This window comes from Dromaius novaehollandiae, chromosome 6 (genome assembly GCF_036370855.1).
Source record: "Dromaius novaehollandiae isolate bDroNov1 chromosome 6, bDroNov1.hap1, whole genome shotgun sequence".
NCBI classification, from domain to species: Eukaryota; Metazoa; Chordata; class Aves; order Casuariiformes; family Dromaiidae; genus Dromaius; species Dromaius novaehollandiae.
In genome coordinates, this window is record NC_088103.1 from 31,980,919 (window position 1) to 32,007,145 (window position 26,227).

The 26,227-nt window shown below is 58.5% G+C and overlaps 5 protein-coding genes across 10 annotated transcripts; 3 read left to right on the forward strand and 2 right to left on the reverse strand.

Annotated features, from left to right (window-relative positions):
• Positions 1-1,673: 1,673 nt before the first annotated feature.
• CUTC (cutC copper transporter) lies at positions 1,674-6,545 on the reverse strand. 4 transcript variants are annotated; one of them, XM_026111139.2, is made up of 9 exons: positions 6,476-6,545; positions 6,100-6,171; positions 5,951-6,010; positions 5,394-5,603; positions 4,468-4,503; positions 3,933-4,066; positions 3,210-3,237; positions 2,704-2,809; positions 1,674-2,113 (listed from the first exon to the last, which is right to left on the reverse strand). In XM_026111139.2, the coding sequence occupies exons 2-9, from the start codon at positions 6,167-6,169 to the stop codon at positions 2,002-2,004; spliced, it is 756 nt and encodes a 251-aa protein (XP_025966924.2). In that variant the 5' UTR covers positions 6,170-6,171; positions 6,476-6,545; the 3' UTR covers positions 1,674-2,001. The 4 variants fall into 4 exon arrangements, with proteins under 4 accessions (XP_025966924.2, XP_064370149.1, XP_064370150.1 ...); XM_064514079.1 differs by lacking the exon at positions 5,951-6,010; XM_064514080.1 differs by lacking the exon at positions 6,476-6,545 and having other exon boundaries at positions 2,704-2,829; positions 6,100-6,293.
• Positions 6,539-10,804, forward strand: LOC112989787 (heme A synthase COX15). 2 transcript variants are annotated; one of them, XM_026111137.2, is made up of 9 exons: positions 6,539-6,667; positions 6,747-6,874; positions 7,426-7,548; positions 7,845-8,031; positions 8,373-8,540; positions 8,662-8,743; positions 9,073-9,227; positions 10,205-10,318; positions 10,477-10,804. In XM_026111137.2, exons 1-9 carry the CDS (start codon positions 6,605-6,607, stop codon positions 10,606-10,608), a joined length of 1,152 nt encoding a protein of 383 aa, XP_025966922.2. In that variant the 5' UTR covers positions 6,539-6,604; the 3' UTR covers positions 10,609-10,804. The 2 variants fall into 2 exon arrangements, with proteins under 2 accessions (XP_025966922.2, XP_025966923.2); XM_026111138.2 differs by having other exon boundaries at positions 10,161-10,318; positions 10,477-10,613.
• A 220-nt stretch (positions 10,805-11,024) lies between these two features.
• ATP6V0E2 (ATPase H+ transporting V0 subunit e2) lies at positions 11,025-12,755 on the forward strand. The gene is made up of 4 exons (XM_026111140.2): positions 11,025-11,193; positions 11,273-11,320; positions 11,478-11,601; positions 11,850-12,755. Exons 1-3 carry the CDS (start codon positions 11,090-11,092, stop codon positions 11,569-11,571), a joined length of 246 nt encoding a protein of 81 aa, XP_025966925.1. The 5' UTR covers positions 11,025-11,089; the 3' UTR covers positions 11,572-11,601; positions 11,850-12,755.
• A 499-nt stretch (positions 12,756-13,254) lies between these two features.
• On the reverse strand, positions 13,255-19,304 carry ENTPD7 (ectonucleoside triphosphate diphosphohydrolase 7). Of its 2 annotated transcripts, XM_064514077.1 has the most exons (12): positions 19,115-19,302; positions 18,862-19,038; positions 18,571-18,776; positions 18,238-18,388; positions 17,660-17,763; positions 17,180-17,236; positions 16,534-16,682; positions 16,274-16,440; positions 15,218-15,542; positions 15,035-15,120; positions 14,697-14,858; positions 13,255-14,472 (listed from the first exon to the last, which is right to left on the reverse strand). In XM_064514077.1, the coding sequence occupies exons 1-12, from the start codon at positions 19,120-19,122 to the stop codon at positions 14,241-14,243; spliced, it is 1,824 nt and encodes a 607-aa protein (XP_064370147.1). In that variant the 5' UTR covers positions 19,123-19,302; the 3' UTR covers positions 13,255-14,240. The 2 variants fall into 2 exon arrangements, with proteins under 2 accessions (XP_064370147.1, XP_064370148.1); XM_064514078.1 differs by lacking the exon at positions 14,697-14,858 and having other exon boundaries at positions 19,115-19,304.
• Positions 19,305-19,991: 687 nt separating this feature from the next.
• On the forward strand, positions 19,992-24,953 carry SLC25A28 (solute carrier family 25 member 28). Its single transcript, XM_064514082.1, has 4 exons — positions 19,992-20,395; positions 20,678-20,906; positions 22,057-22,113; positions 23,850-24,953. The coding sequence occupies exons 1-4, from the start codon at positions 20,084-20,086 to the stop codon at positions 24,365-24,367; spliced, it is 1,116 nt and encodes a 371-aa protein (XP_064370152.1). The 5' UTR covers positions 19,992-20,083; the 3' UTR covers positions 24,368-24,953.
• Positions 24,954-26,227: the final 1,274 nt, after the last annotated feature.

Genomic DNA, 26,227 nt, shown 5'->3' on the forward strand with positions numbered 1-26,227 from the left:
CCTTATCTTCCTAGCTTGAACCAGCTCTGAGGCCCTTGTCTTACTGGACTAAGTAAAAGTTCATTATTTTATCTAAATGTGGCCTAAGGCTTCAGCAAATTTAGCTACTCATGCTAAGCAAGTTTTATATAAGTTGTGCTAAGTGGCTACCTCTAGACAGTTTCAGTTCGCTATTCTTTAACATGAGTTTGACTACTACTGCCTGCACATCAGCCAGGACTGAAACAAGCACTGACACCCACACTGAGCTGGCATTCCCTTCACAAGTCCTGTGTTGAGAAGTATCATGTATTTTATCTGATTATTGTTCAACAGTAATTCATTTACATAGCCCTTTTGTACCCACTTCTACAGAGCTCAAGTCCCACCACGGCAGAAGGCTTAGTCCCACTTTTAACACCTGTTCCAGGTAATTTCCTCTTTCATTTTCTGGGCAGCTTTGGAAGCTGAGATGCTAGACTCCAACAAGCCTTAGCACTTGTTACATTTCAGTTAATACCTAGGATGATCCCGAGGCTTGTGTTTTGGGAGACACTGACATCTCTCTGATGGATCCATGTGAAAAGGTGGAAGTACTCTCTGAGCTGAAGAGTTGTAGTCTGTTCTTTTGGTTGCAGGTTTTCAATGACCTGACTCTATTTAAGGTGCTAAATGCTGCTGCTACCTTGTCAAACACTACACCCTGCTGTACATTCTCACAGACTGTATGGCATTGCCAAGGTGGGCAGACAAATCTGTCCTGTCTTTCTCTTCCCAAGAGGGCCTACGACTCTTTCCCGTCAGGGGGATTCTCTTCAGCTTTGTGGATCTTTAAGAGAAGAGCAGGCTGCAAGATTAAAGGTGCTCTATCTCTGGGCCTCCATGGTTCCTGACTCTTTCAATGGACTCCTCAGACACTGCTCAGATCTTTCATCAGTTATTTTGCAGGATAACTGAAATGAGCTTAAGGCTACGCTTCTGACTAGGAAGCAATAACCCAACAGCTATACTCCCCTGAGCACTGCCTGGAGCATGAGCAGATGATCTGTGCTTTGCAATACAAAAAAGAGCTGGAAACTCCCTGAGAAAAAGTACCTTGCATCCCACAGAAATCTCAATATATGCCCATCCCACCTCAAGCACTCACACCCCATAGCCCACAATGCCTCACAGCCAGCTCGCCTAATCAGTCAGGTAGTTAGAAGCTCCTTTCTATCAGAACCTGATGTATTAATTGCCTCCACATATGAAGAGAGACAGTTCGGATGCACTTCTCTCCACCTAGCTGCCACTGGGTTTCCAACCTCCAGCTGTCATACTGGCTGACGACAGCAGCCACTGTTTTCCAGCATTCTGGACATGACTGTTTTCTGCCTTGGGGCAGTAGGGGGTCTGACTACTTCAGTGCCACCTTGTCTGCCTCTTGCCTCTGCTCAGCTGCACTGAGGCACCTCTGGCTCTCCTGAGACCAGGGTTTGATTCACGTATTTAGTTCAATGCTTGTTTGCTATTACCTTGTTCTTGGGAAGTGTTTCTCTTCCCTGTGCAAACTGTCCCGTGTCACACAGATCAGCCCATCGGGACTTCTCCATTCGCAGTGTGTATCTAGAACTGACACCAAAGCACACTGTACTAGGCTATGCGACACAGACCACGCAGTCCTACCTGTAAAAAACAAAACAAACACAGCAAGAGAGGAGCAGCTGCTGCAGTGTTTATTTGACAATCACATGCAGTGCTACACAATTCAGTCCCCCTACTTGCTCAGCTCCCTTCCTCCCCAAATGCTGCTGAACAGCTTGTTGTCGCAACATCCAGGAATGAGTCCTTTGAATTAAAATGGCCAACTTAAGTCTCCAGGCCAGGAACTGGTCATTCAGGGGAAGCCAAGGGAAGAGATGTCAGGCTTCGTCACCTAGTTCACGTCCTCTGCAGCCTGAGGACGGAAGCAGTACCCATCTGTCCACATAGCAGGGAAGACTCCGGAGTCTCAGAGCTCTTGTCCCAGCACGGTGCCTTCCACTACAGAATGTTCTTTGCAATCGCGTTCAGGGTCCTCACTTTGGCCACATCTGCCACCTTTATGGAGTATTCAGGGGCAGAGAAGGACGCTCCCATGGCAACGTTTGGATTTCTGTTGGAAAAAGGACTCATTACTATCTGAGGATGATACAGATGGTTAGATATACTAAGGAAGAGCCACCATCTCCCTAGTCTCAGCAGAGGCCAGAGAACCTGCTGGTGCCACCTCAGACCAAAGATGAGGCAGTAACAGAAAGAAGGGTAATCCAACAACAAGAGGCACCAGCATCAACGGAAACCCAGTGCAGACCTGTGGACAAACGTGAGCCATTCCTCACTGTTCACAGCGGTACATCCCACAGGTCTCCCAAATGCCACACACCAGTGTTAGAGGTCTGAGGCAGCGATACCAGAACCTGTCTTACCAAGTGCCACACAAGTGCACTCATGAGCCCCAGGGCAGCAGTACCAGAAGAAACGCCCTGAGGATCTCGTTCTGCACGGAGCTCGCATGTCCAGATGATGAGCACTGCTGGATTTGTGCACTACAGAATACAGAGCCAGGCATCGTGATCCCAACCGCAAGAGAAAAGCAATTAGCACCCAGAAGGAAGTTGGGAATTTGTGACTCCTCTGCACATTCATTTCACATTAATCCAGCTTTTCCACCATACAATTTTGTTAGTAAAAATACTCCGTTACCTGAACTTCATCCCTGAGTCCCGGACTGAGCGAGCAGAGCAGTGAAACTCAGAAGCACTGGAGCCTTCCAGAATCCTCTGCAGGTTGCGCTCTGTGATGCCACCCCCTGGCAGGAAGAATCCCTGTCTATGTCACATACAGCACAAAAAGCAGCTGTCACATCCCTGGCATTACCCCTTGAATCTAGCCCCTAAGGAGAACACCACCTAGACAGAGAGGGAAAGATAGCTCTTGGGACAACAGAGACCCAGGCAACTGAAAAATGCTGGGAGAAACCCTGGCTTCTCCCATAAATCTAGGACTGTCTCTAAAACCTCCAAGGAAGAGCAGCTGCAGGGCTCTGCAATCCCCAGCCAACTGTGTGGCCTTTACTCACACCAGGGCAGGAGCACGTCCTCCTGGGGAGCAGGCTCAGAAAGCCAGATCAGACAGTAGCCCTCAGGGTGAGAGGCTGGGAAGCAGGAGCCATAGACTATTGGACCTGCTACACATGACAAAAAACATACCTGGCACTACCACGATCCTGCCCTTTGCCTGAAAGAGGAGAATAACGTTAGTGATATCGGCACATTGCTCCATCTCTATTTTACCACGCACACAGAGTTGTGAGGTAGCAAAAAACCCGCAGCACCCTCAGCAAGCTCACAAATGTCAGTGTACTTGTGATTCAAGCACTCTCACTCGTTTTTTCTGTGCTACTCATGTTTTACAAGGAAAAGTAGAAAAAATTTTGAAGCTACAGCTCAGACAACCTGTTACCATTTCCTCCTCCCTCTCTCTCCCATCTGGCTATTTCTCAGGTGCGTATGTTCTATTTTCCTAACAGGAGCTGTGAGACCACAGCAGCGACTTTGCTGTTTGTGTTGGCTACGCACAGCAGCAGGTTCCCAGCCAAGCAAGTTTCTAAGCACGATGGCTCTGAGGGGCAGCTCACATGGGCGCTGTTGTCCCAGAGCAGAGGTCAAAGTGGAACCTAAGCTCAAACTGCCTCTGCCTCCCTCCTCCCAGCCTGAGAGCAAGAACAGTCAATTGGCCTTTGCTGTAGGAGGCTTCAGGGATCCACCCTGCGTAGATGTTGAGGGAAAAGATTAACCAAAGCCAGGGAAGGAGGGCAAGTGCTCCTTGACAGAAGTTTCCTTACAGAAATGAGGCCTTCTGTGAAGGAGCTGCCTCCAGGCTATGTGCAGGAAGCAGCCAAGGTAACCCAGAGCAGCACAGAGAATACTTACCTGTTCAGCAAGTCTCTTAATTAAGGACAAGCCTTCCAGCGCAGAGCTGTCACAGCCACTGGTCAGCACCCGCTCAAACCCCAGAGAAATCAGGGTCTCCAGTGCTACCAGGGGGTCATGCACCATGTCGAAGGCTGAAAGACCAACAGAATGGCTCAGAAATCACTCAGCTCATCGTTCAACCCGTTCCCCAGCCAGCTTGGGAGCCCAGGAAGCTGAGAAAGAAAGGCTCTTTCTCACAGCTGGCAGTCACTGCAGAGCCACAGCTCCTCACCATCATGTGCCTCCTCAAGGCAGCAGCAGGGCCACAGAGCTCAGTTCCTGGGACACTTCCCCCCTGCCGCCCCCCCCAGGGCAGTGACACGGCTACCAAGCCTGCACCCTCATGGACCCTCCCCCTCCAGGGAGGATGGCTCAGGCATAGGTCTGCTTTTGCAGAGCACGGACAGCTCAACCCTTCCCACAGAAGGATCAAACACCAGCTCCCTCACACCCCACTTCTCCCCGGCCAGGGCCACGCTACCAGGCAACTCACCTCGATGAAAGGTGACGGGCAGAGGACGGCAAACAGCTGCAATTAACAAAGCACACAGTCAGTGAGGCCCAGTACCGAGAGTCTCTCATGCTAGAACTGAAAATGGACAGGAAATGAAAGAAGGCAAAGGCTCCTAGGGAGCTCAGAAGACTCCCAGGACCTGTTGGGAACAACAAGGCTGCAGCTGCTCCTGTCTGTCCACACTCTTTGGTGGGGAAAAATTATTCTGCCTTCGGGGAAGCATCAAATTTTGATTCCTTAATGAGCAACACCTAAACCGCCCTCATTACCTGGACCATGCAGGACCCTCAGTCTCTCCAGAGATGTCTTTCTCTACAGGAAGAAGGCATTAAAGCCATCTCATCTAGCTGGGGAAGGGACTGGACCAGTGCTCTTTGAAAGCAGGAGCTTATTTTTCCTGCTTTCTCATTGCGTACATGAAAAGAAAAATTTAAGATGAGTTGCCAGCAACCCACAAGGCCAAAGGCCAAGACAGACATAGTCTAGACATCTCTAGTAAGGACATCAGGAGAAGAACAGAGTGAAAAGAAGAGGGAGAAGGGAGAAAATCCAAAACCAAAATACTCTGGTCTTCCAAATACAGTTCATCTAAGCCTTACTCCTCCTTAAACCCTGCTCTCATGTCCTAGGTGGCTTCAAACTCTGTGTGAGCTGCTTTGGACAGTAGTGCTTGACCTGCAAATCTCTTTACCTATTTGACATGTTTGAAGTATGACAATACACGAAACTGTGAGAAGCTGGAGAAAGAAGGAAGGCCTCAGAGAGGAGACCTGGGGACCAAAGCACCCTACGTGGTGTCTTTTAGCATCACCAGACAGAGCAGCACTGAACTACCACCGTCAAGCATAACAAAGATAACATCCCATGGAGCTCAGCGCAGTGCTCGTGGCTGGGGACACTCTTACCCAGCAGGGCCGTGCAGAGCTCCGTATCAATGCGCCCATCCTCTGTGAGGGCCCCAAACACCAGCCCGTCGGCCCCATGCAGCTTGGCCAGGCGGATATCAGCCTTCATCACTTCCACCTCGCGGTCCGAGTAGAGAAAATCGCCGCCGCGGGGTCGGATCATCACGAACACTGGGACTCGCACACACTGCTTCACCACCTGCAGCAGCCCTGCGGGACCGGCGCCGAGAGGCAGCTCAGTGCCCAGCGAGCGTGGGGGGCGAGCTGCCAGGGCAGGCGCGGGGCTAACCCGCACCGGCGGGGGCAGAGCCTGGGGGCGGCGGGGGGGGGGGGGGGGGGGGGGCACGCCGCAACAGGAGCCTCTGGCCGGTAGCGGGGGGGGCGGGGGGGCAGACTGGCCGGTAGCGGGGTCGGGGGGTTGACACACGCCAAGCGGAGGCGAGAGCAGTCGGGGCCCGGAGGCAGAGCGGCGAGGAACCGAGCAGCGCGCGTCCCGGTGCCGCCGCGGAGATCAGGCCGCCTGGGGCCGGGACCAGGGCCGGGGCGGCGAGGCTCACCCATGCTGGGGGTGGTCCCTCCTTCCACGAGGCCCGCGCACAGCTCGATCCGGCCGGCACCTGCGGAGAGGCACGTCAGCACCGGGGCCGCCGCCGCCCTGGGGCCGTCGCCCCGGAACCCCCGCCGCCGCCGCCGCCCCGGGCCTTACCTCCGCGCTCCGCGTTCACGGCGGACTCCACCGAGTCCACGCACACCTCCATGAGGAAGCCATCGTCCATGCCTGGGGGAGAGCGTCGCGGTCAGGCCGCCGCACCCCATGGCCGCCACCGGGCCCGCGCGGCTGCCGCGGCGCGCGCGTCCCGTCCCGCCCCGCCCCACTTCCGCCGCACGCCCCGCCTCCCGCCCTCGCTTCCGGTCTCGCGCCTCAGCGGCCCGGGCCCGCTCCGCCCGCGGGCGCCAGGGCGGGCGGGGGAGGGACGGGGGGGGCGGGAGCCGGGCCCGCGCGCAGCGGCGCAAGCCCCGCCCCCCGCCGCCGCGGCCCCGCCCCCGCCCGGGCCCCGCCCCCGCCTCGCACGCGCCCTCACCTGCGCTCGCGGCGCGCGGGGGTCGCTGCTGGCTCTCGGTCACGTGCCGCGGATTGTCATGGTGACGCCCAGCTGTGTCCGGAAGTGCTCGCCCTACTTCCGGCGCGGCGCTTCCGGGGTCACTGGGGGATGCTGCGGGCGGTGCGGGGTGCCGCGCGGCTCCTGTTGCCCGCGCGCGGCGGCGGTGCTGAGGTATGGGCGGGGGGGGGGGGGGCCGCTCTGGCCCGGCGGGTACCCCCTGACCCCCGCTGACCCCTGTCTGTCTCCGCAGCGATGGCTCCGGTGGCGGCTCCTGCAGCAGGCGGCGCCCCAAGCCGCCGCCCCGCCCGCCGTAGGCCGGTGGCTCCTCGTCTGCAGCGGCACCGTGGCGGGCGCCGTGGTGCTGGGCGGCGTCACCAGGTGAGAGCGGCCCGGCCGCCCCCTCCCCGGCCCTGCGCAGGGCCGCGGTGCGCCCCAGTGCCGCCGCCCTCTGCGGGGCCGGTGGAGGGGATCGGGGCGAGGCCACAGGAGCCCCGTTGCCGCTGCCCTCCCGGGGGCCCTGCCGGGGCAGTGGCGGCACTGGGACGCTGCCCCGCCATCGCCGCTTGCTCCCTCTCCTGTCCCTCCGTCCCGCAGTTGCCTGCTGGTGGGGGAGCCCATGAGAGATGCTCTCTTGTGGCTCTTCTCCTGCCTGTAGTGCTGAGCATCTGAGAGTGAGGAGGTGTCATGGCATCAGGCTGTGAGTGCAAGGTAGAAAATGTCCATAGTGCATCAATACTTTTTAAGAGTTACATTCTCTTATGTAATTCTGGTTGTTTTAGATCAGTTGACCATCTGCAGGCTCCCCAATCCTATTTCTGTGTCTAAACCTTGGTTAGAGAAGCATAGCTAGCAGCTCTCATTCCAGCTCAGTAGAGCTGCACACCAACCATGAGTGGATTGTGACTGCATGTGTCTCTGTCTTCTCCTAGACTGACAGAGTCAGGCCTCTCTATGGTTGACTGGCACCTGGTGAAGGAGATGAAGCCCCCCAGGACGCAGCAGGAGTGGGAAGCTGAGTTCCAAAAGTACCAGCAGTTTCCAGAATTCAAAATGTGAGTGTTCAGGATGGAAGGATGGTGCTCTGGGACCCTCATTCCCGGGGTTCAGCACCACAAGGAACTCTAAAAGCATGAAAATACTTCCTGTTGTCACTACCAAGGCACATAGTGTGTTTGATGAAGGAGGAGGCCTGCCCTCCACCTCCATTATCACCTTTTTGAGGAAATTAATCCCTGATTCCTCTCAGGCACTGCTGTTGTTTCCTTTTTCTGAGGAAAGTGGTCCTTGTCCTAGGAAGTGTGAAGTGGGACTGCTGTATTAAGGAGTCTTGTTCTATTGTCTGTAACAGCCTGAATCATGATATGACACTGACAGAGTTCAAGTTCATCTGGTACATGGAGTATTCGCATCGTATGTGGGGCCGTGTTGTGGGTCTGGCCTATATTCTGCCTGCTGTGTACTTCTGGAGAAAGGGCTGGCTCAGTCGCCCCATGAAGGGATGTGTTCTTGTGCTCTGCGGGCTTGTCTGCTTCCAGGTAAGAGAGCCCTACAGCTGAAGGGGCTTGTGGCAGCGACAGTATCTGCTGTGAATGTTTTCTGGTGGAGAATAGCTAAGACGGGGGGAGCTGTGTAAGGTTTTCTTGGGGGGAGGGGGGGGCTCAGTGTTGAAAGGGTGGTTAAAGATGGAAGAAATAAGTTATTTTGCCACTAATGTTTATCTGATTACAGCAGTCACTGCTGCTCTTTCTGTGCTGATACAGACATAAAGGGCTCTTTCCTGACCTTTCTTTCTGATGTGAGGGGCTGTATAGTGAGTAGGGGAGCCAGCTCTCGCCCCTCAGTGGCCCTCGTGCCTGCTCTCTGGTTGTTTTGGCAGGGACTACTGGGGTGGTACATGGTGAAGAGCGGACTGGAAGAGAAGCCAGATTCTTACGACATTCCTCGGGTCAGTCAGTACCGTCTCGCAGCACATCTCGGCTCTGCGCTGGTTCTTTATTCTGCTAGTCTATGGACAGGGCTGTCTTTGCTGCTCCCACAACACAAGGTATGTAGTGAAGTGTCAGAGTCAAAAGCACAGAGTAGTAAAAAACTCAAACACAGGGCTTACAGGACTTAAAAACACAGGAAGTTCCTTACTTTGATCCTTTTCATGTTTTGTATTTCAGTTACCTGAGACCCGTAAGCTGCTCCACTTGAGACGATTTGCTCATGGCACTACAGCTCTCATTTTCCTTACTGCTCTTTCAGGTAAGACACTTTCTTAGTGCTTTCCCATCCCAAAGCTCTTTGCCTTGTATTTCTTCTGATCTGGCAAGGACTCTGAGGAACCTCATCATGTTCTCTGGAGAAAACTTACTCTTTCCAGAGAACTTGTATTCAAGAACCTTTCCTGGTGGTCTTTCCTGCGCAGGTGGGCATGCTGCTTACAGCCTGTGTATTACTGTGTGACTTATGATTCTGAAAGAAATTCAAGATCAAGCTGAGTTCTTGAGTCAGGCTGGATTTAAGAGCCATGCAGCCTGAGGTGCCACCTGTATGTGGTCTGTTAGTCTGATTTCTCTGCTCTGGAACTGCAGGTGCCTTTGTGGCGGGGCTGGATGCTGGCCTTGTGTACAATTCTTTTCCCAAGATGGGGGAATGCTGGATCCCTGATGATCTCCTTGCCTTTTCTCCTGTGCTGAGAAATATCTTTGAGAATCCTACAACTGTACAGTTTGATCACAGAATCCTGGTAAGTGCCATCTCCCTGCTATGCCACAGCTTCCTCTTAGTTGCCTCCTAAAGCCAGATTGTCCTCTCTGTGCTGTGGCTCTTTCATCAGGAGTGATATTCAGGGCACCCTGAGGTCCTGAGAACTTGTTACCAAATTTCTTCTCTGGAAAGAGGAAGGCTAGCACTTCTCTATTTTTCAAAGTGGTCTTTTTTTAAGGAAGTTTACATCCTTTTCAAGTTACACACTTGATTTTTTCTGCCTCATTTTTCCATTACATATGAGCTACAGATCATGGTAGCCCTCACTATTGAAATGCCTGGAGATATTGGTTGAAATAAAACCTGGAAATCTTAGTACTGAGTGGTACCTGCTTCTTCTAGCATTTCTGAACACTTAGGAGGCTTTACATCTGTTATGCCCTGTGAAAATATCTCAGCTAGTTAGAGCAATCCAGATATTAAATAAGAGTGGCACTGCTGTGGACTAAGCCATTTCTAAGACTGAAAAGAAAGATTAAGTGATTTAGAGGAGGAATCCTATGGGGTGACCTGCAGAATGAGGTTATTTTGGTAATTTATAGCTGAGTGGTGATAATGAGATCAATTTTCTGGTGACAGTTTCTACCTATAATTGACAAGGTGATGGATGGGGATAGGACAGAAATAGTCCGTAATGACTTAACTTGGGAAAAACTACTGGAGAACAATTTGGGCATTAATCTGGGGAAGAATGGAACTCTTAATAACCTTTGTTAGACTTCAGGGTTGTTAACTTAGTGGGTCAGAGGAGCTCCAGGATTTGATTATGGCCATTAATGTATTTCTACAGTTAAGTATTGCTTACAGAGCAAGGGGGGTTTTTTTGTTTGTTTGTTTGTTTGTTTTTTTTCCTCTGCATGGAAGATGCAGCCAAAGGCATCTGCACCTATTTTCTGTGAATTGTTCTTGATAGGTAGTCGTTTCTCCTGCCCATCCCAAACTCACTTCCTCCTTTAGGGAATTGCCTCAATCACAGCTATCACAGCACTGTATCTGTTCTCACGGAGGATCCCGCTCCCTCGCAGGACCAGGATGGCAGTGACTTCCTTGCTAGCTGTGGCATGCGTGCAGGTACAGTTTTTGCCCAGAGTCTGGAGACCTGGGGCCCAGCCCTACTGTGTGTGCAGTTTGAGCTGGAGGGTGGGAAGTTGGACTGTGCTGGTGTCTGTGCTGTGCTGTGGCAGGGGCACACGTCAATTTTTACAGCTGCCCTTCTTCCTTCTTGGCAGGTGGGCCTGGGCATCAGCACCCTGCTGCTGTATGTGCCGACACCGCTGGCTGCCACCCACCAGTCGGGCTCCCTGGCGCTGCTCAGCGTGGCGCTGTGGCTCATGAGCGAGCTCCGGCGGGTCCCCAAGTAACCAACCGCGCTGGGGCGCGGCGGCGAGAGGCTCCAGCGCCCCACGGAGAGCCCTGCCTTCCCCTCGCCGGGGGGGCTGCGTGGTGCCGGGGGGCAGCGGGCTGCAGGCGAAGCCCCTGGCTCCCCTCGCACTGGAGAGGGGGCAGCGGGGACGGTTTTGAGGGCAAACGCTGTCACATAAACGAGTTTTGCAGAGGCGCCGGTGTCCGCCTGCCTTCCTCCGGGGCGGAGCGAGGTGAGGGCGGCCGGTGCTGCCCCTGCCCGGGGAGGGGGGAGCCCGCGTGGACGCGGGGCGGCGCCAGGCGGCTCCCTGTGGCGCTGCCTGGCGGCGGCCGCGCTGCGGTGTCTCTCGCGAGGTAGCCAATAGGGGCCGGCGCCGCGGCGAGGCGCTCGCGGATTGGCCGCTCGGTGCGGCAGAGGGCGGGGTCGCGTGCGGCGGCGGGCGGGGGGTCGGTGCGGCGGCGGTGGTCGGTGCGGCGGCCATGACGGCGCACAGCTTCGCGCTCCCGCTCGTCCTCTTCTCCGCCTTCTGGGGCCTCGTGGGCGTCGCCGCGCCCTGGTTCGTGCCCAAGGGGCCCAACCGCGGGTGAGTGGGGGCGGCGGCGGCGGCGGGGGGGAACGGCCGTGGCGGCGGCGGCGCGGGGCTGACGCCGGTGTCTCCGCAGGGTGATCATCACGATGCTGGTCACCACCGCCGTGTGCTGCTACCTCTTGTGAGTACCGCGGCGGGCACCGGGGCTCCGTCCCCGACACCCCCCCCCCCACCGCCTCCCACTACCCCGGTGGGGTCGGTCCCCGACGCGGGGCCCCTCCGGTTCCCCCGGGCCTGCCCTGCTGCCGGGGCTCACTCGCGGCCGGGTCCCTTTGCAGCTGGCTCATCGCCATCCTGGCCCAGGCCAACCCCCTGTTCGGGCCGCAGCTGAAGAACGAGACCATCTGGTATGTGCGCTTTCTCTGGGAGTGAGCCGGCGCCCGGACGGAGACCCCCGCCACCGTGAGTAGGCAGAGGGCTGGCACGGGGAGGCTGTGGTGCCCCCCTCCCTTGTCTCCCTTGCCTGCGCGTGTCCGGCTGGGGAGGGAGCTGCTGCGGCTTCTGCATGTTGTTGTGGTGAGCTGCTCCAGCTCTGCACTGGGCCTGAGCAAAGGAAGTACTTCCCCCAGAGCCTGCTGTTCTCGAGGTGTGGGGGGCTGATGTGTGGGCACAGCTCGGTCCTAACACCTCCTTATTTTCCCCTCCCCCAGGTCTTGCTGCTGCTCCAGCCTCTGCCCTCCCATACCAGGCAGCCCCTAGTGGTGCTGGGCCTCCAGCTGGACCTGCTGCCCCAGCACCCCCTGAGCCCTGCAACTGGACACAGCGTCAGCTGGGCCCTCAGCGTCGGTAGGCAGGAGCCCTGCCGGGCCTGGGGGCACAAGCCCTGCGGGACCTGCCCCCATGAGCCAGGCCCTGTGCATACCCGTGGTACCTGGGGGAGAGCCCAGCAGCTTGCCGAGTGCTGCAGTCAGTGATGTTGATGTCCAACCTGAGTCTTTTCCTGGAGAGAGATCGCTGTGGCTGGCCAGTACATCCCTCCTGCAGTGCTTGCCATGCTCCTCGCAGTGCACTCAGCCCTGGGCTCTCCTTGTGTGAAATCCTGCTCCCATCCCAACCTAGTTACAGTATCCCTCATCTCCTCTTTAGGCCCTGGCTGCCCCTGTGCAGGAGCAGACAGGAGCCTGTGGCATTCTCTCTATGTTCAGTCCCCTGGGGGAGCCTGGGCATGTAGTGGAGTCCCCTGTGCTAAGACAGGTTCTGGCTGTGGGTGGGAGAAGGGAGATCTGACCCTGGAGGAGCATGCTGACCCTCTTCAACATGAAAGAGGAGGTGGTAGAGGTGCCAGGCAGCCAGCTCTAGCTGGGGGTGAAGGGATGCTGTGAGGGTTAAGCAGCAGCATCTAGGTACTGCCCCTCTTGCCTGTGTCAATGTTCAGGGAAGAACTGAGTATCAAGTAGTGTCCTAGATCAGATCTCTTCCTTTATTTATCAGATAACTGATCTGTATTTATTTATTTATTTATTTATTTGTCTGTGTTTGATAAATTTGTGTTGTGAAAATAAATCATTTTCTAGTAAGTGATGCTGGAGGCAGTAGTCACTTACTTACTGCTCTGAGGCTGAGGAACAGTTGTGGTTGTATCCTGATATATTCTTCCCCCCCCCCCCCCCACTGTTGCTGGAGCCTCAGTGGAGCAAGAGAGAGGCACAGCCTGTTCTGTCCTTGCTTCCACCTGTGTATTACTGCTTTGGGACTAAGGCCACAGCTAGACAACAGCAGGTGCTAGAGGAAGGTGCAGGTACCTGCCCAGTTTTGGGCGGGGGGGGAAACGACACAGTTGTGCCCTGCCTGAGCTTACTCGGGTGAAAGTGGGGGGGTCTATCAAGGTGTGCTGCCTCTAAGGATAACAGCAACAGCTTAGTTTGGATCAGAGTTTCCCTTGCTGCTGCAAGCTCTGCTGCATGCTGCAAGTGCAGAGGGCAGCTGCTAACAAAGCAACTTAATCATCTCGTGATGGGGACAAGCCCCAGCAGCACAAAGCAATGCTACACAAGGGCTGTCTAGGCACAGCCAGGCTGGGTGGGTGTTTACTAGAAAAGGAGACTAGACTAGTGCTGGATGGCTCATAATTATTTTATTGCTATGGGAATAGGAACAGTTGAGTTCAAGTATAAACTGAAGAACTACATTAGGTCATCAGGGCTCCAGCCCTAGGGGAGGAATGCTCCCTGGGCCCGGGCACAGAGGGAGGCAGCAGCTGGCTGCCACCACCCCAAACTGCCCTGGGGCAGTTCAGTGGTTCCCCTGCTCTGAGGCAGGCCCAGCCTGCACTTGCAAGGGGGAAAGACCCACTGGTCCTTTTTGCACTAGTGCCTGATTAGCCTGTGGGACACCACAGGCTTAGAAGGGAATGAAAGGAAACGCAACCACCTTTGGTTGGGCCTTGGTTAGGAAACAGCTCCTGAGACCTCAGAGCTGAGCCTGGGGCATCAGCTAGGAATGGGGAAAGATGGAGCAAGGAGAGGGGGAGGACACAAACAGGAGCTGGACCCCTCTTCCTCTGGTAAGGAATGTTTGGAGAGTGGCCAGGCCAGGCCAAGCAGCTCCATGGAGCTCTAGGCTACACGTGGCCACTGGGCTCACGTGGTTCTTGCAGTAACCTTGCTGCATTTTTCAGCCCTTGTACTCACAGTGAGCTACAACAAGGCCACACCTGGGTGATGAGAAACTATAGCACCGTATCAGGCCACCCAGCAAAACAGGGGCTGCCTCAGTGATTTTGAGTCCTGCTTATCTGAGGGACTCAGCAAGGGCTGCAGCCTTGAGCATGCTGGCAGCAAAGGACTTTGCCCTATGCCTTGTAGCAAGGAGAAGGCCAGAAGCCAGGGAATGCAATGATTAGGGCTGAGGAGTGGCAGCGAGGGAGGCTCTGGTGCCCGTAGCTGCCTTGGCCCGTGAGCTCTGGTTCTGGCATGGAGATGATGCAGTGCAGCATTGAGGCAGTCTTCAAGAAAGAGTCCAAGCCCTCAGGGACCAGGGCATTGTCATCCAGTCCTGGTACTGGTTCTGCTGGTGCAACTGGATAGTGGGTACTGCTGGTGTCACGGCCCCTCTCCCTGGCCTGGTGGCAGCAGCACCACTTCGTCCAGCCAGAGCATGTCGAGCTGGGCAGACCGCACCTGCCGGTGGTGGATGCGGCGCAACCGCAGCAGGTAGAGGACTATGGCCAGCACTACAACCAGGATGCAGGCAAAGAAGAGATAGTGGTTGTAGACAAAAGAGAGGCGCAGCCAGGAGGTATGTGCTTGCCGGACGCTCTCTGGCCGGAGATCCCTGCAGAGGGGAAGAGTCAAAACGAGGCCTGAGGGGAAGAGTCAAAACGAGGCCTGAGAACTGCTGGGGGCTGCCAGGGGCTGCCTGCACTGCCTCTCCGCTTTCCTTGGGTGGTGGAGCCCTTGTCCTGCACAGCAGCTCCTGCTCTGCTCCCCAGCCACCCTTTCCCTCCCAAGCCAGACCACAGGATCCACCGCTCAAGCTAATGCTCCCTCCAGCTTTACCTGAGTGGCAGAAAACGTGTTTTGTAGAGGATGGCTCCCAGTGTCCACTGCACCTCCCGGTCGTACACCAGCTGGGCTGTGCGCAGGCTGGGGTAGTCCAGGGGGAAGTGGAAGCCCTGGTGAAGGACCTGGTACATCCAGGCTGATTTGAAGCACTGGTACCTGCACACACAGCACACCATGGCATCAGCCAGGTGCTACTGCAGGGCCCGAGTCCAAGCCAAAACCTATCACGCATCCTACTGCGCCACAGCTCTCAGTTATCCTCCCCCTGGACAAAGTCCCCCACCACCCAGGGCAAGCCCCACAGCAGGTACCTCCACGGCACAGCCCCTTACTTGACCCGGTGCTGGTCCGCATGCGACGAGTAGAGGCCGTTGTGGAAGCGCTGTGTCAGTACCGCCCAGGTCTGGCTGCAGTACTCCTGCAGGAAGGGGAAGCCGGTGCTCAGAAACGTGCTCTAGTTGCTCCTGGGACAGGGAGCAGCAGCTCCCTCTTCCCCAGACCAGGCTAACGCTCACCTGGGCAGCAGAGGTGAAGGAGGGGGCATCATAGTGGCCCCCCAGGCGCAGCACATCCTCGGTGCAATAGAAAAACTCGGAGAAGCCGTAAAACTCGCTGTTGCTGAAGTCGATGGGTGCTTTGTAGGCCTCCGCCAGGGAGGCCTGGCTGCTGTTGGACCCCATCAGGAGGGGGTGCAGCAGCTCCGCACAAGTCTGCCAGTCTCCTCGCCCACGAACGTGCAGGGTTTGGCCTCCCCTCGCCACTGTGTCTTCCAGCCCCACAGGCAGGCAGGGGTCCAGGAAGGGTGTCTCAGGGCTCAGCCCTGTCTGCTGGCCATGCAGGCTGGAGAACAAGCCAGAAGGGAAAGGCAACTGTGTACAGGGTCCCGTACTGCCTCCAAAAGACAGGCCTTGGGCCAGTGCTCCCCCCCATCCCACATACCCCCACCCCAGACAAGGCTGTATCCCGTTATACCCTCACGGTCTTGGCAACCACCCTGCCACCTCCTCCCTGAAGTTGGGCTCTCCAGATCTGTCACACTGAACTGTGGCGACGTGCCCTGCGCACCTGATGGGTGCAGCCTGTCCCACCCAGCCCACAGGGATTAACACCCCTCCGGACCGCCCGGAGGATCTGGAGGCAGGGCTTGCTCCCAGCACAGGGTACGCAGTGACCAAGCCTGTCTCACCCTGGGGATAACTTTACGCAGCGCTCTGGGAAGGGAACGAGAGATGGAGAGCCCGAGATGGGGAAGTGATGGAAAGATGTTCTGAGTGGGATCAGTGCTGGCAAAGGAGGGAAAGTCAGAGCAGAAGAAGCCACCGAAGGGGACTCCTGCAGCCTGGTGAGAGGGGAGGAGGAGGGTAGCCAGCTGCTGTGTGATAGCACCTGAGAAGGGCAGCGCCTGTGCACCGCGTGCCAGGCCGTGCATCTGCTACCATCACACGGCTGCTGGGAACTGCTATCGCCACGGGAGGCCCTGGGGGTAAATCCAGCTGGGAGAGGAGGGCACGAAGGAGCCAGCACTCCATCTTGCAACCCAGCGGAGGCATCCCCAAGCGAGGTGGCCTTACCGGTTGTGCACATAGGTCTGGTTCACAACAAGGTCCTCATAGCGCTGCCGAGCAAAATTGCCCCCAAAGCCTAGAAAGGTGTTGACGTAGACACGGTACATGTGGCCAGTGTGCTGCACATCACAGCCCAGATTGAACTCTGCCAGCAGGCTCTTGGCAGCCTCTTCCTGGGAAAACAGAGAGGTCTGCAATCAGCCACAGCCTGGGGAAGGCAGGGCCTGCTCTTGGTGCCAGTCCCAGACGACCGATCAGATACACACCTGCTGTGGGGAGGAGAAGACTCCAGAGCTGGGCACCTCGTAGGCGATCTGCAGGGAGGCACCCCCCATGTCCAGGATCCCAACCGTTCGTTTCCGCACCAGGGACTCCACCTGGTCCCCCAGTGCCACAGTGACCACTGCATCCTCCTCTGCAACGCAGAGCTGTGTGTCAGTGAGGGATGAGGCACAGGGCAGCATGTCCTCTCTTCCACCGCTACCCCACTGCCCTGGTACAGCCACCTGGCCCTCTTCCACCACAGCAATGCAGCACTGCAAACATCCCCAAGGGCTGCCTGTAGCACATTCAGTCCAGGCTCTTGGTACTGGCTGCCCACCAGCTTCACAGATTCCCACAAAGCAGCCAGGGCTGAAAGACACCACAAGAACCCCCCTACAAACCCTCTCTCCCTAGTTCTTCCCCCAGAATGCTGCTGGTGCCTGCTCACAGCATGCTGGGACTCTTCCCTGCAGCCCGGGCTGCTGCCTCTCCGTTTTGCACGTGCAGCTGCAGTCAGGCACTGCCCAGCTAAAGGGGCAGGCGCTGCCCTCTCCAGAGCCTGCTCTCTGCTCCAGCGCCTGGGTCAGCTCCAGCAGGGCTCCACTCACAGACTCCCCTGCCAACCGCCGTGCCAACAGCCAAACTCACCATCCTCGTGGTCAAACCTCCCCAGGACAAAGTTGATGCCGATCCAAGCATAGACACCTGCACAGAAAGTAAAGAGGGACTCGGGCAGTGTCCTAAGTGGGGCTGGAGCACCCACAGCAGTGCATGGCTGCACTCCCGTGCTGAAGAAGCTTCTTGCGCTCCAGCACTGGGTGTCATTTAGCACCTGGCAGGACCAGAGAGCAGAGCCCTGCCTGACCCTGCGCATCTCTGCGCTCTGCCTCGGTGATAGACCTCAGTGAGGAGCAGGGCAGGGACAGCAGCCATTTGCCACACAGCCCCTTACCAACAGCACCCTGCAGGGCCAGACAGAGGCCTGCTGCCCCAAAGAAAAGCACGAAATTGCTCCCACCCAGAGCCCATGCTGCATCTGACCCAGGGGGCCTGGCCACGGCTGGCAGTTACAGGTGCTCCTTGCGGGACACGAGGACAGCAGCACTCAGAGGCAGGGGCAGCTCTTACCTTCCTGCTTCCCTGAGATCACTTCTGCATGTGATTTGGAGAAGAGGAAGTCAAACTCCAGAGGCACATTTCTCACCAAGTCTTCCAAGATTGCAGCTTGCTGCCTGCAACGGCACAGGAGACAGACAGATACTGAGTGATCTTCACCAGAGTCGCTCCTTTGTGGGGGCACGAGAGACGACAGGAATCCTGCTGCGATATGCCTTGTGCCCAGCCCCCGGGGCTCCCTCACTGCATCCAGTACGTTTCAGAGATCAGAGGTTAGTATTTTATCTATTTGAGATTTCACCTCAAAGCATCTCCTCCCACCTGGAAGGCTGCCACAGTCAGTACCATCTCCTAGTACTGACATCCCCTGCCAAAAGTCCCTCCCAGCACGCTGAAACCCTCCTGCGCCTCTCTCCTCCAGCCACATGCCCTCTCTTTTCTCAAGCACCCCCGCCATCTCAGAGTCCCACATCCTCTCCCATCAGGCTCAGGATGGGCCGGGTCCCTCTCTCCTCACGGCCAGGGGATCCCAGCAGATCCCCAGCTCCCGGGCATCAGCAAGGAGCCCCGCCAGGGGCTCAGGAACTCACCGCTCAGGCAGCAGCCTCATGCCGGCCGTGCACAGGATGTAAAGCGGAGTCTCCTTGTGCTTCTCGGCTGGCACGTGGGCAGCAGCAAACTGAAGCAGGGGGCGCAGGTAGGGGGTAGCTCGCTCGGGGGTGGCGGCCACCACAGAGATGCCTGCGTGGGAAAAGGGAGACCTTGCACGACCGAGCGCTGTCGCGCAGCAGCAGCCCGCCAGCGTCGGCATGGGGGAGAATGGGGTGCTCGGAGACAGCCCTGATTTCTGTAGGGCTGTAACCGCCCGCGCGTCAAGCACGGGCAAGCAACAACCTCCGGGCCAGGAGAGGGCTAGCACGGACCTGGCTTAATTTTCTTGACGACAGGCCGGCTGCTCTGGTCCCGCATCTGCTTGATGTCCAGCAGGTCGTGGGGGTTGCCGTTGTGCGGGGGCCAGAAGTAGACGAACACGCGGGACCCGCTGCTGCCGCAATCGACAACAACCCCGTAGCTCAGCGCCGCATCCCCGGTGTCGGTGGCGCCCAGCTCCTCAACACGCGCCAGGTACCTGGCAAGGGGGCGACGCGGGCGCTCAGCCCAGGAGCCCGGGGTGGGGTGGTTACCGGGGTTCCCCCCCACCAAACCCCGCTCACCTCTCGTACTGTCGGTCGGCGCGGGGCGGCGCGGCCCAGCGGCGGGGGACGGCGACCACCAGCAGCAGCAGCAGCCCCACGGCCAGCGCCAGCCCCAGCGCCGCCGAGCGCGGCCGCGGGCAGCCCCAGGGCGCCGCCAGGCGCCACAACGCCGGGCACGGGCAGGAGAAGCCGATCCTGCGGGCACAGGCGACAGCTCAGACCGCGCACCGGACGCGACCGGAGCCGCCCGGTCCCCTCCGCCCCGGCTCACCTGGCCATATGCGCCCGCCCGCGGCCGCCCGCGCATCGCCCCCTGCCGCACGCGCACGCGCCGCGCGGGGCCGCCGCTACCGGCACCCGCTGCCCGCTCCCCGCGCCCGCATCGGCGGCCACGTCACCAGGCGCCCCGGGAACCGCCAATGGGGGCGCCGGGAGCGCGGCCGGGGGCGGGGCGGCCCCCCGGAGCACCGCGCTCCGCCCCCCTCCCCCCGCCCAATCAGCACCTCCGTGCTCAGGCGGGGCCCCGCCCGCGCGCTCCAGCGGCCAATCGGAGCTCTGCCGCTCCGCCGGCCGAGCCTGCGCTCCGCTTCGCCCTTGCTTGCCGCCAGCCTCCCACATCCGCCCTTCGCCGCGAGACGTCACTAGGGGTCTGGCCAATCGTCGAAGCCGCTCTCTGACTTCTAGATAGCTCCGGTTTATCACCGCGCTGCCACAAATCGTAGCCCGCCCTCCAGGGGCCGCCGGAGCCAATCCGAGCCGCCCAAATAAACAACACGCGCCAAGACAAAGAGTGGCAGGCGAGGCAGCCAATGGCTGCTCAGGCCCCGCAATCTCGGCCCTGTTCTGAGAAAAGCCAGTTACGAGACCTCCGAGCGGACCAAAGGTCGAAGGCTCGTCGCCCAATCGGCGGCGCTGCGGGGCGGGGCGAAAAGTTCAGCCGCCCAATGGGCTCCGCGGAGCGGCGGGGCGGAAAGGGCGGCGGGCCAATAGGCGACGGGCCTGAGTGTGGCAGAGGGAGCGGTTGGCCAGTGGCGGCCGCCGACGCGAGGCCGCACGGGCCAATGAGAGCGGCGCGCGGGGGCGGTGGGCGCCGCGGCGAGCCAGTGGGAGCGCGGCGGGGGCGGGGCCGGGGCGGCCCGGGCCAATGGGCGCGGCGGGGCGGGGCGGCGCGGGCGCCCGGGGCCGGGGGAGGCGGCGGCGGCGCGGCGCGGCGCGGGGCCGGGGCGGCGGCGGCGGCGCCATGGAGCTGGGGGCGGGCGCGGGGGCGGGCGCGAGCCCCGGCGCGCGGGGCGGCGCGGAGTCGGGCCGCGTCCTGCTGCTGCTGATGGGCGGCGGCGGCGGCGCGGGCCGGGCGCGGCGGGGCGGCGCGGAGGCGGAGGCGGGGCCCGGCCCGGGGGGGCCCGAGGCGGCGCGGGGCCCCGAGCCGCGCTCCCCGCCCGCCCCCGACTACGAGGCGCTGCCGCAGGGCGCTGCCGTCTCCACTCACATGCTGGCGGGCGCCGTGGCGGGCGTCATGGAGCACTGCGTGATGTACCCCGTGGACTGCGTCAAGGTGCGCGGTGCGGCCGGGCCTGCCGGGCCCCGCGGGGGGGCCGCCGGGGGCACCGGGGCCCACGGGGGGGGGGCCGCCGGGGGCACCGGGGCCCACGGGAGCGGGGCGGGCTAGGCCGCATCGGGGGGCGGGGCCCGGGGGGGGGCCCGAGGGAGAACGGGCCCCCTGGGGCAGGGCGGCCCCCCCCCCCGCCCCGGGGCAGGACGTGGCCCCCCGGGGCATGGTGGTCCCCACCGAGGGCAGCGGTGACCGACGGCGCGGCCCTGTTTCTCTCCGTTGCAGACGCGGATGCAGAGCCTGCGGCCGGAGCCCGCCGCCCGCTACCGCAACGTGCTGGAGGCCCTGTGGCGCATCGTGCAGACCGAGGGCGTCTGGAGGCCCATGCGGGGCATGAACATCACCGCCACCGGCGCCGGCCCGGCCCACGCCCTGTATTTTGCCTGCTATGAAAAGTTAAAAAAGACACTGAGCGATGTTATCCATGCGGGGGGCAATAGCCATGTGGCCAATGGTACTGGTCCTTCCGCGACGCTCCCCTGCGCCCCCGGGAGGGCCCCTGGGTGCCGCCGAGGCTGCCTGGCGGTCGCCGCCAACCCTGCTCCCAGGCGCTGCCGGGCGCCGGCCGCCCTCCGCGTGCCTGGGTGCAGGGCGGGCGGCAGCCCGGCGCCCTGGCTGGCCCAGCCAGCATGTGGGGCGGGAGCTGGCTGCCTTGGGGGGGCCGGGGAGGGGAGATGCAGAGCCCCGCGTGCTGTAGGGAGGTCCCATCCAGCCCGGCAAGCACCTCCGGTGGGCGGCGAGGCGGAAGTGTTGGCGCGGACGGGGTAAGCGCTTGGCGCGTTGGCCTTAGGGCGTTAGCGCTGCTGCTCCGGGCCAGGCGGGTCGAGGTGCCGCAGATGTCCTAAAGCCCTGTCCTCTCTCCAGCCGCTAGCTCGCTGCGCAGTGCTGCGGTGCCACGCCACCCCTCCCCACCGGCCTGGCGCCGGGCAGGGTGAAGTGTTGGTCGTGCCTCCACTGGGTCCTGCGCCTGTCTGAGCTGATCCCAGGTATCTGGCTTGAAGCAGGTTAGTGGCCAGCCCCTGGCTCAGAAGGATGCCTGTGGATGGGAGCTGCCTACAGATGAGCTGGGACCGACCGCGGCCGTGTGGGTTGGTGGCGTGGAGCTCGGGCCAGGAGTCCCTGTGGTTTTGGAGGCCTTATTGCCGTGGTGCTTGTGACTCTTCTTGTGTCAATGAGCTGCTGTGTTGGGAAAGCGTGGGGACGAGGGGAGAGTAGGGCATGTCCTGCTCTTGGCAGGTGTGCGGTGAAGTCCTGTCTAGTTTCTCCTTGTTGTGGGGCATGGGGCGCAGTGACGCTTGCTGTGCTGCAGGATCCCTGTGAGTCGGTGGCATTCTCCTGTCCAGCACTGGGACTGACCGAGTCCCAGCTGGCCTGCAGGACCTGATAGACTGTTGTGCTCTTCTCCCTCTCTTTGCTGAACTCTTTTTGGGGGGGAATTGCTGAAGACTGGTCCTTCTCTTGGACAGGAGATTAAGGCTGCGTTTGCATCTCGCTCTTTTCCAGGGGACTCCTACTTTGCTTTGGCGGGGGACTCGGGGCTGTGGTGGAGCCCCGGGGTCTCTCGCCTCCTGCTCCCCTCACATGTGGCAGTTCTTGTTTTGCAGGTGCAGCAGGGTGTGTAGCAACGTTGCTCCACGATGCGGCGATGAACCCTGCAGAAGGTAACGATGATCCTGTCCCCCCGGAGGGTCTAGGAGTGGGAGCTGCCCAGGCTGCTCTGGTCCTGTCTGTGGCACCAGAGGGTACTTTCCTCGCTGTTCGCTTGACCGCAAGGATCCTTCAGGGGCTAGTGGCTGCAGCTCAGTTTAGGGAGCCCAGTGGCTGCCAGTTATGAAGCAGGGTAGGTAGGTTCTGGGAAGTGCGGCAAACCCCAGCCTAGGAGCAGGGAGGGCGCCAGCCTTTCGCCCAGCATTATGTGCTGATGACAGTTTCCTGGAGCAGCAGGGGAAGCAAGAGAGAGACTCAAACCTGACTGTTGAAGAAGTCATTCCAGGAGGATGGCAGGGAAACCGGACATTACTGTGGTGAGATCTCCTCTGGAATTACTGTGGTGAGATCTCCTCTGGAATTACTGTGGTGAGATCTGGGCTTCTGTGTTCAGGGAGGAAAAGAAATGATGAGATGCAAAAGGCATGTTAGAGAAGTCAGGAGAAGGGAGATCTCGTCTTATGAAGTGTCTGGAAGAGACTGGTTTTGTTAAGCCTGGTATGAAAAAGGCAGAAAGAGATTATAATTACAGCCTATGAATATGGCAGGAGAAAGGGGGAATACTGAGTCAAGATCAATCACTTTTTTTTTTTTCCTCAACATTAGAAGGTTTATGATAGCAGGAGAATAAAGAGCTGTAGGAGCCATTGATAGCAGCTCTTGGGCCAAATATCACACACTCTGATAACCTGAGCAGTGCCTAGGGCCTTTTAGCCCTACGTAAGTTATTTCAGGGCAGGCTTAACTGATCTGGGCTCAGCAACTGCGTTGTTTGTGCAGGGCTGTTCCTTTTGAAGCCGAGAAGGAGATAGGTGAATGCCCTTCCTCTGTTCAGGAGGACCATAGGAAGGCTTTGGACCTCTGCAGCCAGCAAGGCCTCCTGCTTGCCCACAGCGTGGCTGTCACCCTAAGGAACAAGCAGCTGCTTTGGCTGAGCTGTTGTCATTCCTTCCCCGGAGCGCCTCTTCTTATCACAACCATAGTGTTTGTTGTACTTGCATTGGGTTTAGCTCCTTACGGGCACTCTGCGGGATAGGGGGAGGCAGGACAGCAGTAGGCTGCCTTCTGGGCTCCTCTGGTTTGCTCTTGGGTGTTTCTGGTGCATAAGCTGGGTGTCTGGTTTTGCCCCAGTGACTGTGTTTCAGCAGTGACTGGTAACATTTCCTTGCAGGTTGGCTGTGCAGTGTGCTCCAGTCATTCTGGGCTGGGAGAGGGGCAGTTAAGGGGCGACAGGTTAATACAGATCTAGAGATCTACCTGGAAAATGCCAGAAAAAATATAGGAGGGGTTCTTTTGGCTGCGTAGTAGATCTGCAAGGGTGGTTGGGGGGGGAAGTTGGTCGCTCAGGAGTAAGGGAGGTACGCACACTGGATCTTCAGTATATTCACCTCGGTGTGAGGATGTTTCCTAGAACAGGCTGTAGTAGTAGTTTTCCTAGAACAGGGTTTGTAGATGATGGTTATGTTGTGTGTGATGGTGATGCCTTCAGAGATCTAAATTGCTACAGTCCTGCCTGGGGGCATACAGGACACTGCTGGTCAGAGTTGTCAGTCATTAGCTCTTAAGCCAGTGTGACTAAAATCCAGGGTGTTCACAGGAAGCCTGGCTTCACACTTACCCTTTCTCTCTCCTGTTCCTCTCTGTGCCTGGGTCCTGGCTGCTGCTGCTGGCTGCTGCTGTCTGTCCCCAGTGGTCAAACAGAGGATGCAGATGTACAACTCGCCTTACCAGTGTGTGACGGACTGTGTACGGACTGTGTGGCGCAACGAAGGGGCTGGAGCTTTCTACCGCAGCTACACCACCCAGCTCACCATGAACATCCCCTTCCAAGCCATTCACTTCATGACCTACGAGTTCTTGCAAGAGCAGCTCAACCCCCACAGACAGTACAACCCAAGCTCCCACATGGTCTCCGGGGCCTGCGCGGGGGCTGTAGCTGCTGCTGCCACTACACCTTTGGACGTTTGCAAAACACTGCTCAACACCCAGGAGTCCCTGGCCTTGAGCTCCAACATCAGCGGACACATCACAGGCATGGCCAATGCCTTCAGGACAGTGTACCAAGTAGGTGGTGTGACTGCCTACTTCAGAGGGGTCCAAGCTAGAGTCATTTATCAGATGCCCTCAACAGCAATTGCCTGGTCTGTGTACGAGTTCTTCAAATACATCCTCACCAAGCGCCAGGAGGAGCGTCGGGCTGGGAAGTGAGCCAGAGCTGAACCCTATTCCAGACCTGCTTCACCTCCCCTCCTGGTTTGTCTTCTGACCCTCTGCCTTTTGGTTTGGTTTGTGCTGAAGAGAGGGGGCAGCAAAGCCCTTCTGGGTTTAGCAACGCTATTTCTTGCCTGTGGCTGCTGCAGCTCTGCTCAGGCTGCACAGCTTGTGCTCTCATCTCATCTCAGAGATATCCTGCTGGGAGCTACAGCCCAGGTTGCCTCCCCTTGCACTTCAGTGGAGCTGTGCTCCTGTCCTTCCCTTAACGAAAACCTCCTCTAATGCAAAGTTCACCCATTCTTGGAGGGAAAGGTGAATGTCCTGCACTGCCACTGGCAGGGTAAAGCTGAGCTCGCAGTCACCGTGGAAGGGGCAGCAGCACTGCCTAGGATGCTGAGGGCTGTTGTCTAGCTTTTGGCTGAAGCAAAGTGTAAGCCTTGCCGTTGTCTTGTAGCACGCACACATGATGCTGACTGCCCTGGTGGTGGTGGGTGGGGAAGGATGGCACTTGAGGAGGGGAGTCTGTAGGTTTGTTATTGTTCCTGCTCTTGACACCTCCAATAAAAACAGTTCTGCTCTATTGTCATGTCCCCTTTTTACTCAGATGACCCAGCTTCAGCGCCAGTGTGGGACCTTTCTCTCTGTGCCCCATGTTGGGCTCTTTTGTAGGGCTTCCTCTTAAGGTGGTGTGTTTGAAACTACCCACTGGAGACTTTGGAGCAGGAGAGAGAGAGACTTGTGATGTGCTCGGTGGAGGCTCATGCATGATGGACGGGAAATGTCTGTTGCAGCAGGGAGAAAGGCGTTAGATAGTGGAGGAAAGAGTGAGAAAGGCAATGCTCTTCTCTTACCCTTCCTTGGGCAGCCCTCTGCTAAGAGTTGCATCATATGACAAAGTAGGCACTAGTGTAGGCCTGAGATGCACTGACTGGTGCCATGAAGCTGGATACAGCCGATCAGAGCAGCTTAGTCTCTAGCAGGGGTGATGCTGAGTCCTGTGCTATGTGGGATCTGCTATCATAGGTGCTGGCTGCGCAGCCTGCCTTCCTCGTCTCCCGAGGAGGAGGACATCATCGGCCATGCAGTGCTGCTGGGAATCGTCTTGGCTTTCCTCAGTTGGTGTCTGCCTTCCTTCTCAGGCCTTTCTCATGCTGCATGCCAGCTCTGTGACGGGAGGTCCCTACGCAGACCTGCCAGCCTGGGAACAGACCAGTGACCCTGGCAAGGCAGCTGCTGGGCTGCCCTTGATGGTTGAGTGCAGGGTTGGGGGGGGGGGGGGGCATTAAACTGCAGGGGGAGGTTCAAATGACCCTGAATCCAATGCCTGTGAGGCCATCCTGCTCTCTGCCCTGAGGGTGCTGAGACTGTGAGGGTCTGGCAAGGGTTAAGGGGAAAAGGCGGGTGCTGAGGGGGGAAAATAGCGGCAGTTGGGAAGGCAGTGGCTGGGAGATGGGCCTCCGAGGGGAAACAGGATGAGGAGCTGAGCCATGGTGAAAGGGAAGCAGGGTCTGGAGGGTGACAGTGAAAAGGGGAGCCAGAGCGGGTGGTGGGAGGAAAGGGCTGGCCTGGCCTGGCCTGGCTGCCCAGATGTCCAGCCAGTGCCCTGAGATGAGCAGGGAGTTGGGGTGCTGAGCAGGACTTTGGGGCCCTGAGCAGGGCTTGCCTTTCTGGCCTTAGGGAAGGCTGAGCCTCTGCCCCTTTTCGTGACCAGGGGGATCAGCATGTCAGAAAATTACCTGCTCCACTGCGGGCCCTCCGTGCCCTGGGCTTCAAACCTGCGGCTGGTAGGGAGGGGACTGCTGGGACCTGCCCTGGCTGCCCGGAGTGGGGTGCTTGTGGGGTGCTGCCACCAGA

Bases quoted from the DNA above. Each gene is read 5' to 3' on its own strand.
- CUTC (XM_026111139.2), bottom strand. From the start codon at position 6,169: ATGGACGATGGCTTCCTCATGGAGGTGTGCGTGGACTCGGTGGAGTCC. The intron at 6,011-6,099 runs GTAAGGCCCGGG...GCCTCTCCGCAG, and splicing joins CGTGAACGCGGAGCGCGGAG to GTGCCGGCCGGATCGAGCTG. The intron at 3,238-3,932 runs GTAAGTATTCTC...CTCCTCTTTCAG, and splicing joins TTAAGAGACTTGCTGAACAG to GCAAAGGGCAGGATCGTGGT.
- LOC112989787 (XM_026111137.2), top strand. From the start codon at position 6,605: ATGCTGCGGGCGGTGCGGGGTGCCGCGCGGCTCCTGTTGCCCGCGCGC. The intron at 8,032-8,372 runs GTAAGAGAGCCC...TTGTTTTGGCAG, and splicing joins GCGGGCTTGTCTGCTTCCAG to GGACTACTGGGGTGGTACAT. The intron at 10,319-10,476 runs GTACAGTTTTTG...CCTTCTTGGCAG, and splicing joins TAGCTGTGGCATGCGTGCAG to GTGGGCCTGGGCATCAGCAC.
- ATP6V0E2 (XM_026111140.2), top strand. From the start codon at position 11,090: ATGACGGCGCACAGCTTCGCGCTCCCGCTCGTCCTCTTCTCCGCCTTC. The intron at 11,194-11,272 runs GTGAGTGGGGGC...GTGTCTCCGCAG, and splicing joins CCCAAGGGGCCCAACCGCGG to GGTGATCATCACGATGCTGG. The intron at 11,321-11,477 runs GTGAGTACCGCG...GTCCCTTTGCAG, and splicing joins GCCGTGTGCTGCTACCTCTT to CTGGCTCATCGCCATCCTGG.
- ENTPD7 (XM_064514077.1), bottom strand. The intron at 16,441-16,533 runs GTGTGTATCTGA...CTGTTTTCCCAG, and splicing joins TCTTCTCCTCCCCACAGCAG to GAAGAGGCTGCCAAGAGCCT. The intron at 14,859-15,034 runs GTAAGGGGCTGT...CTGTGTGTGCAG, and splicing joins GCGGACCAGCACCGGGTCAA to GTACCAGTGCTTCAAATCAG.
- SLC25A28 (XM_064514082.1), top strand. From the start codon at position 20,084: ATGGAGCTGGGGGCGGGCGCGGGGGCGGGCGCGAGCCCCGGCGCGCGG. The intron at 20,907-22,056 runs GTACTGGTCCTT...CTTGTTTTGCAG, and splicing joins CAATAGCCATGTGGCCAATG to GTGCAGCAGGGTGTGTAGCA. The intron at 22,114-23,849 runs GTAACGATGATC...GTCTGTCCCCAG, and splicing joins GGCGATGAACCCTGCAGAAG to TGGTCAAACAGAGGATGCAG.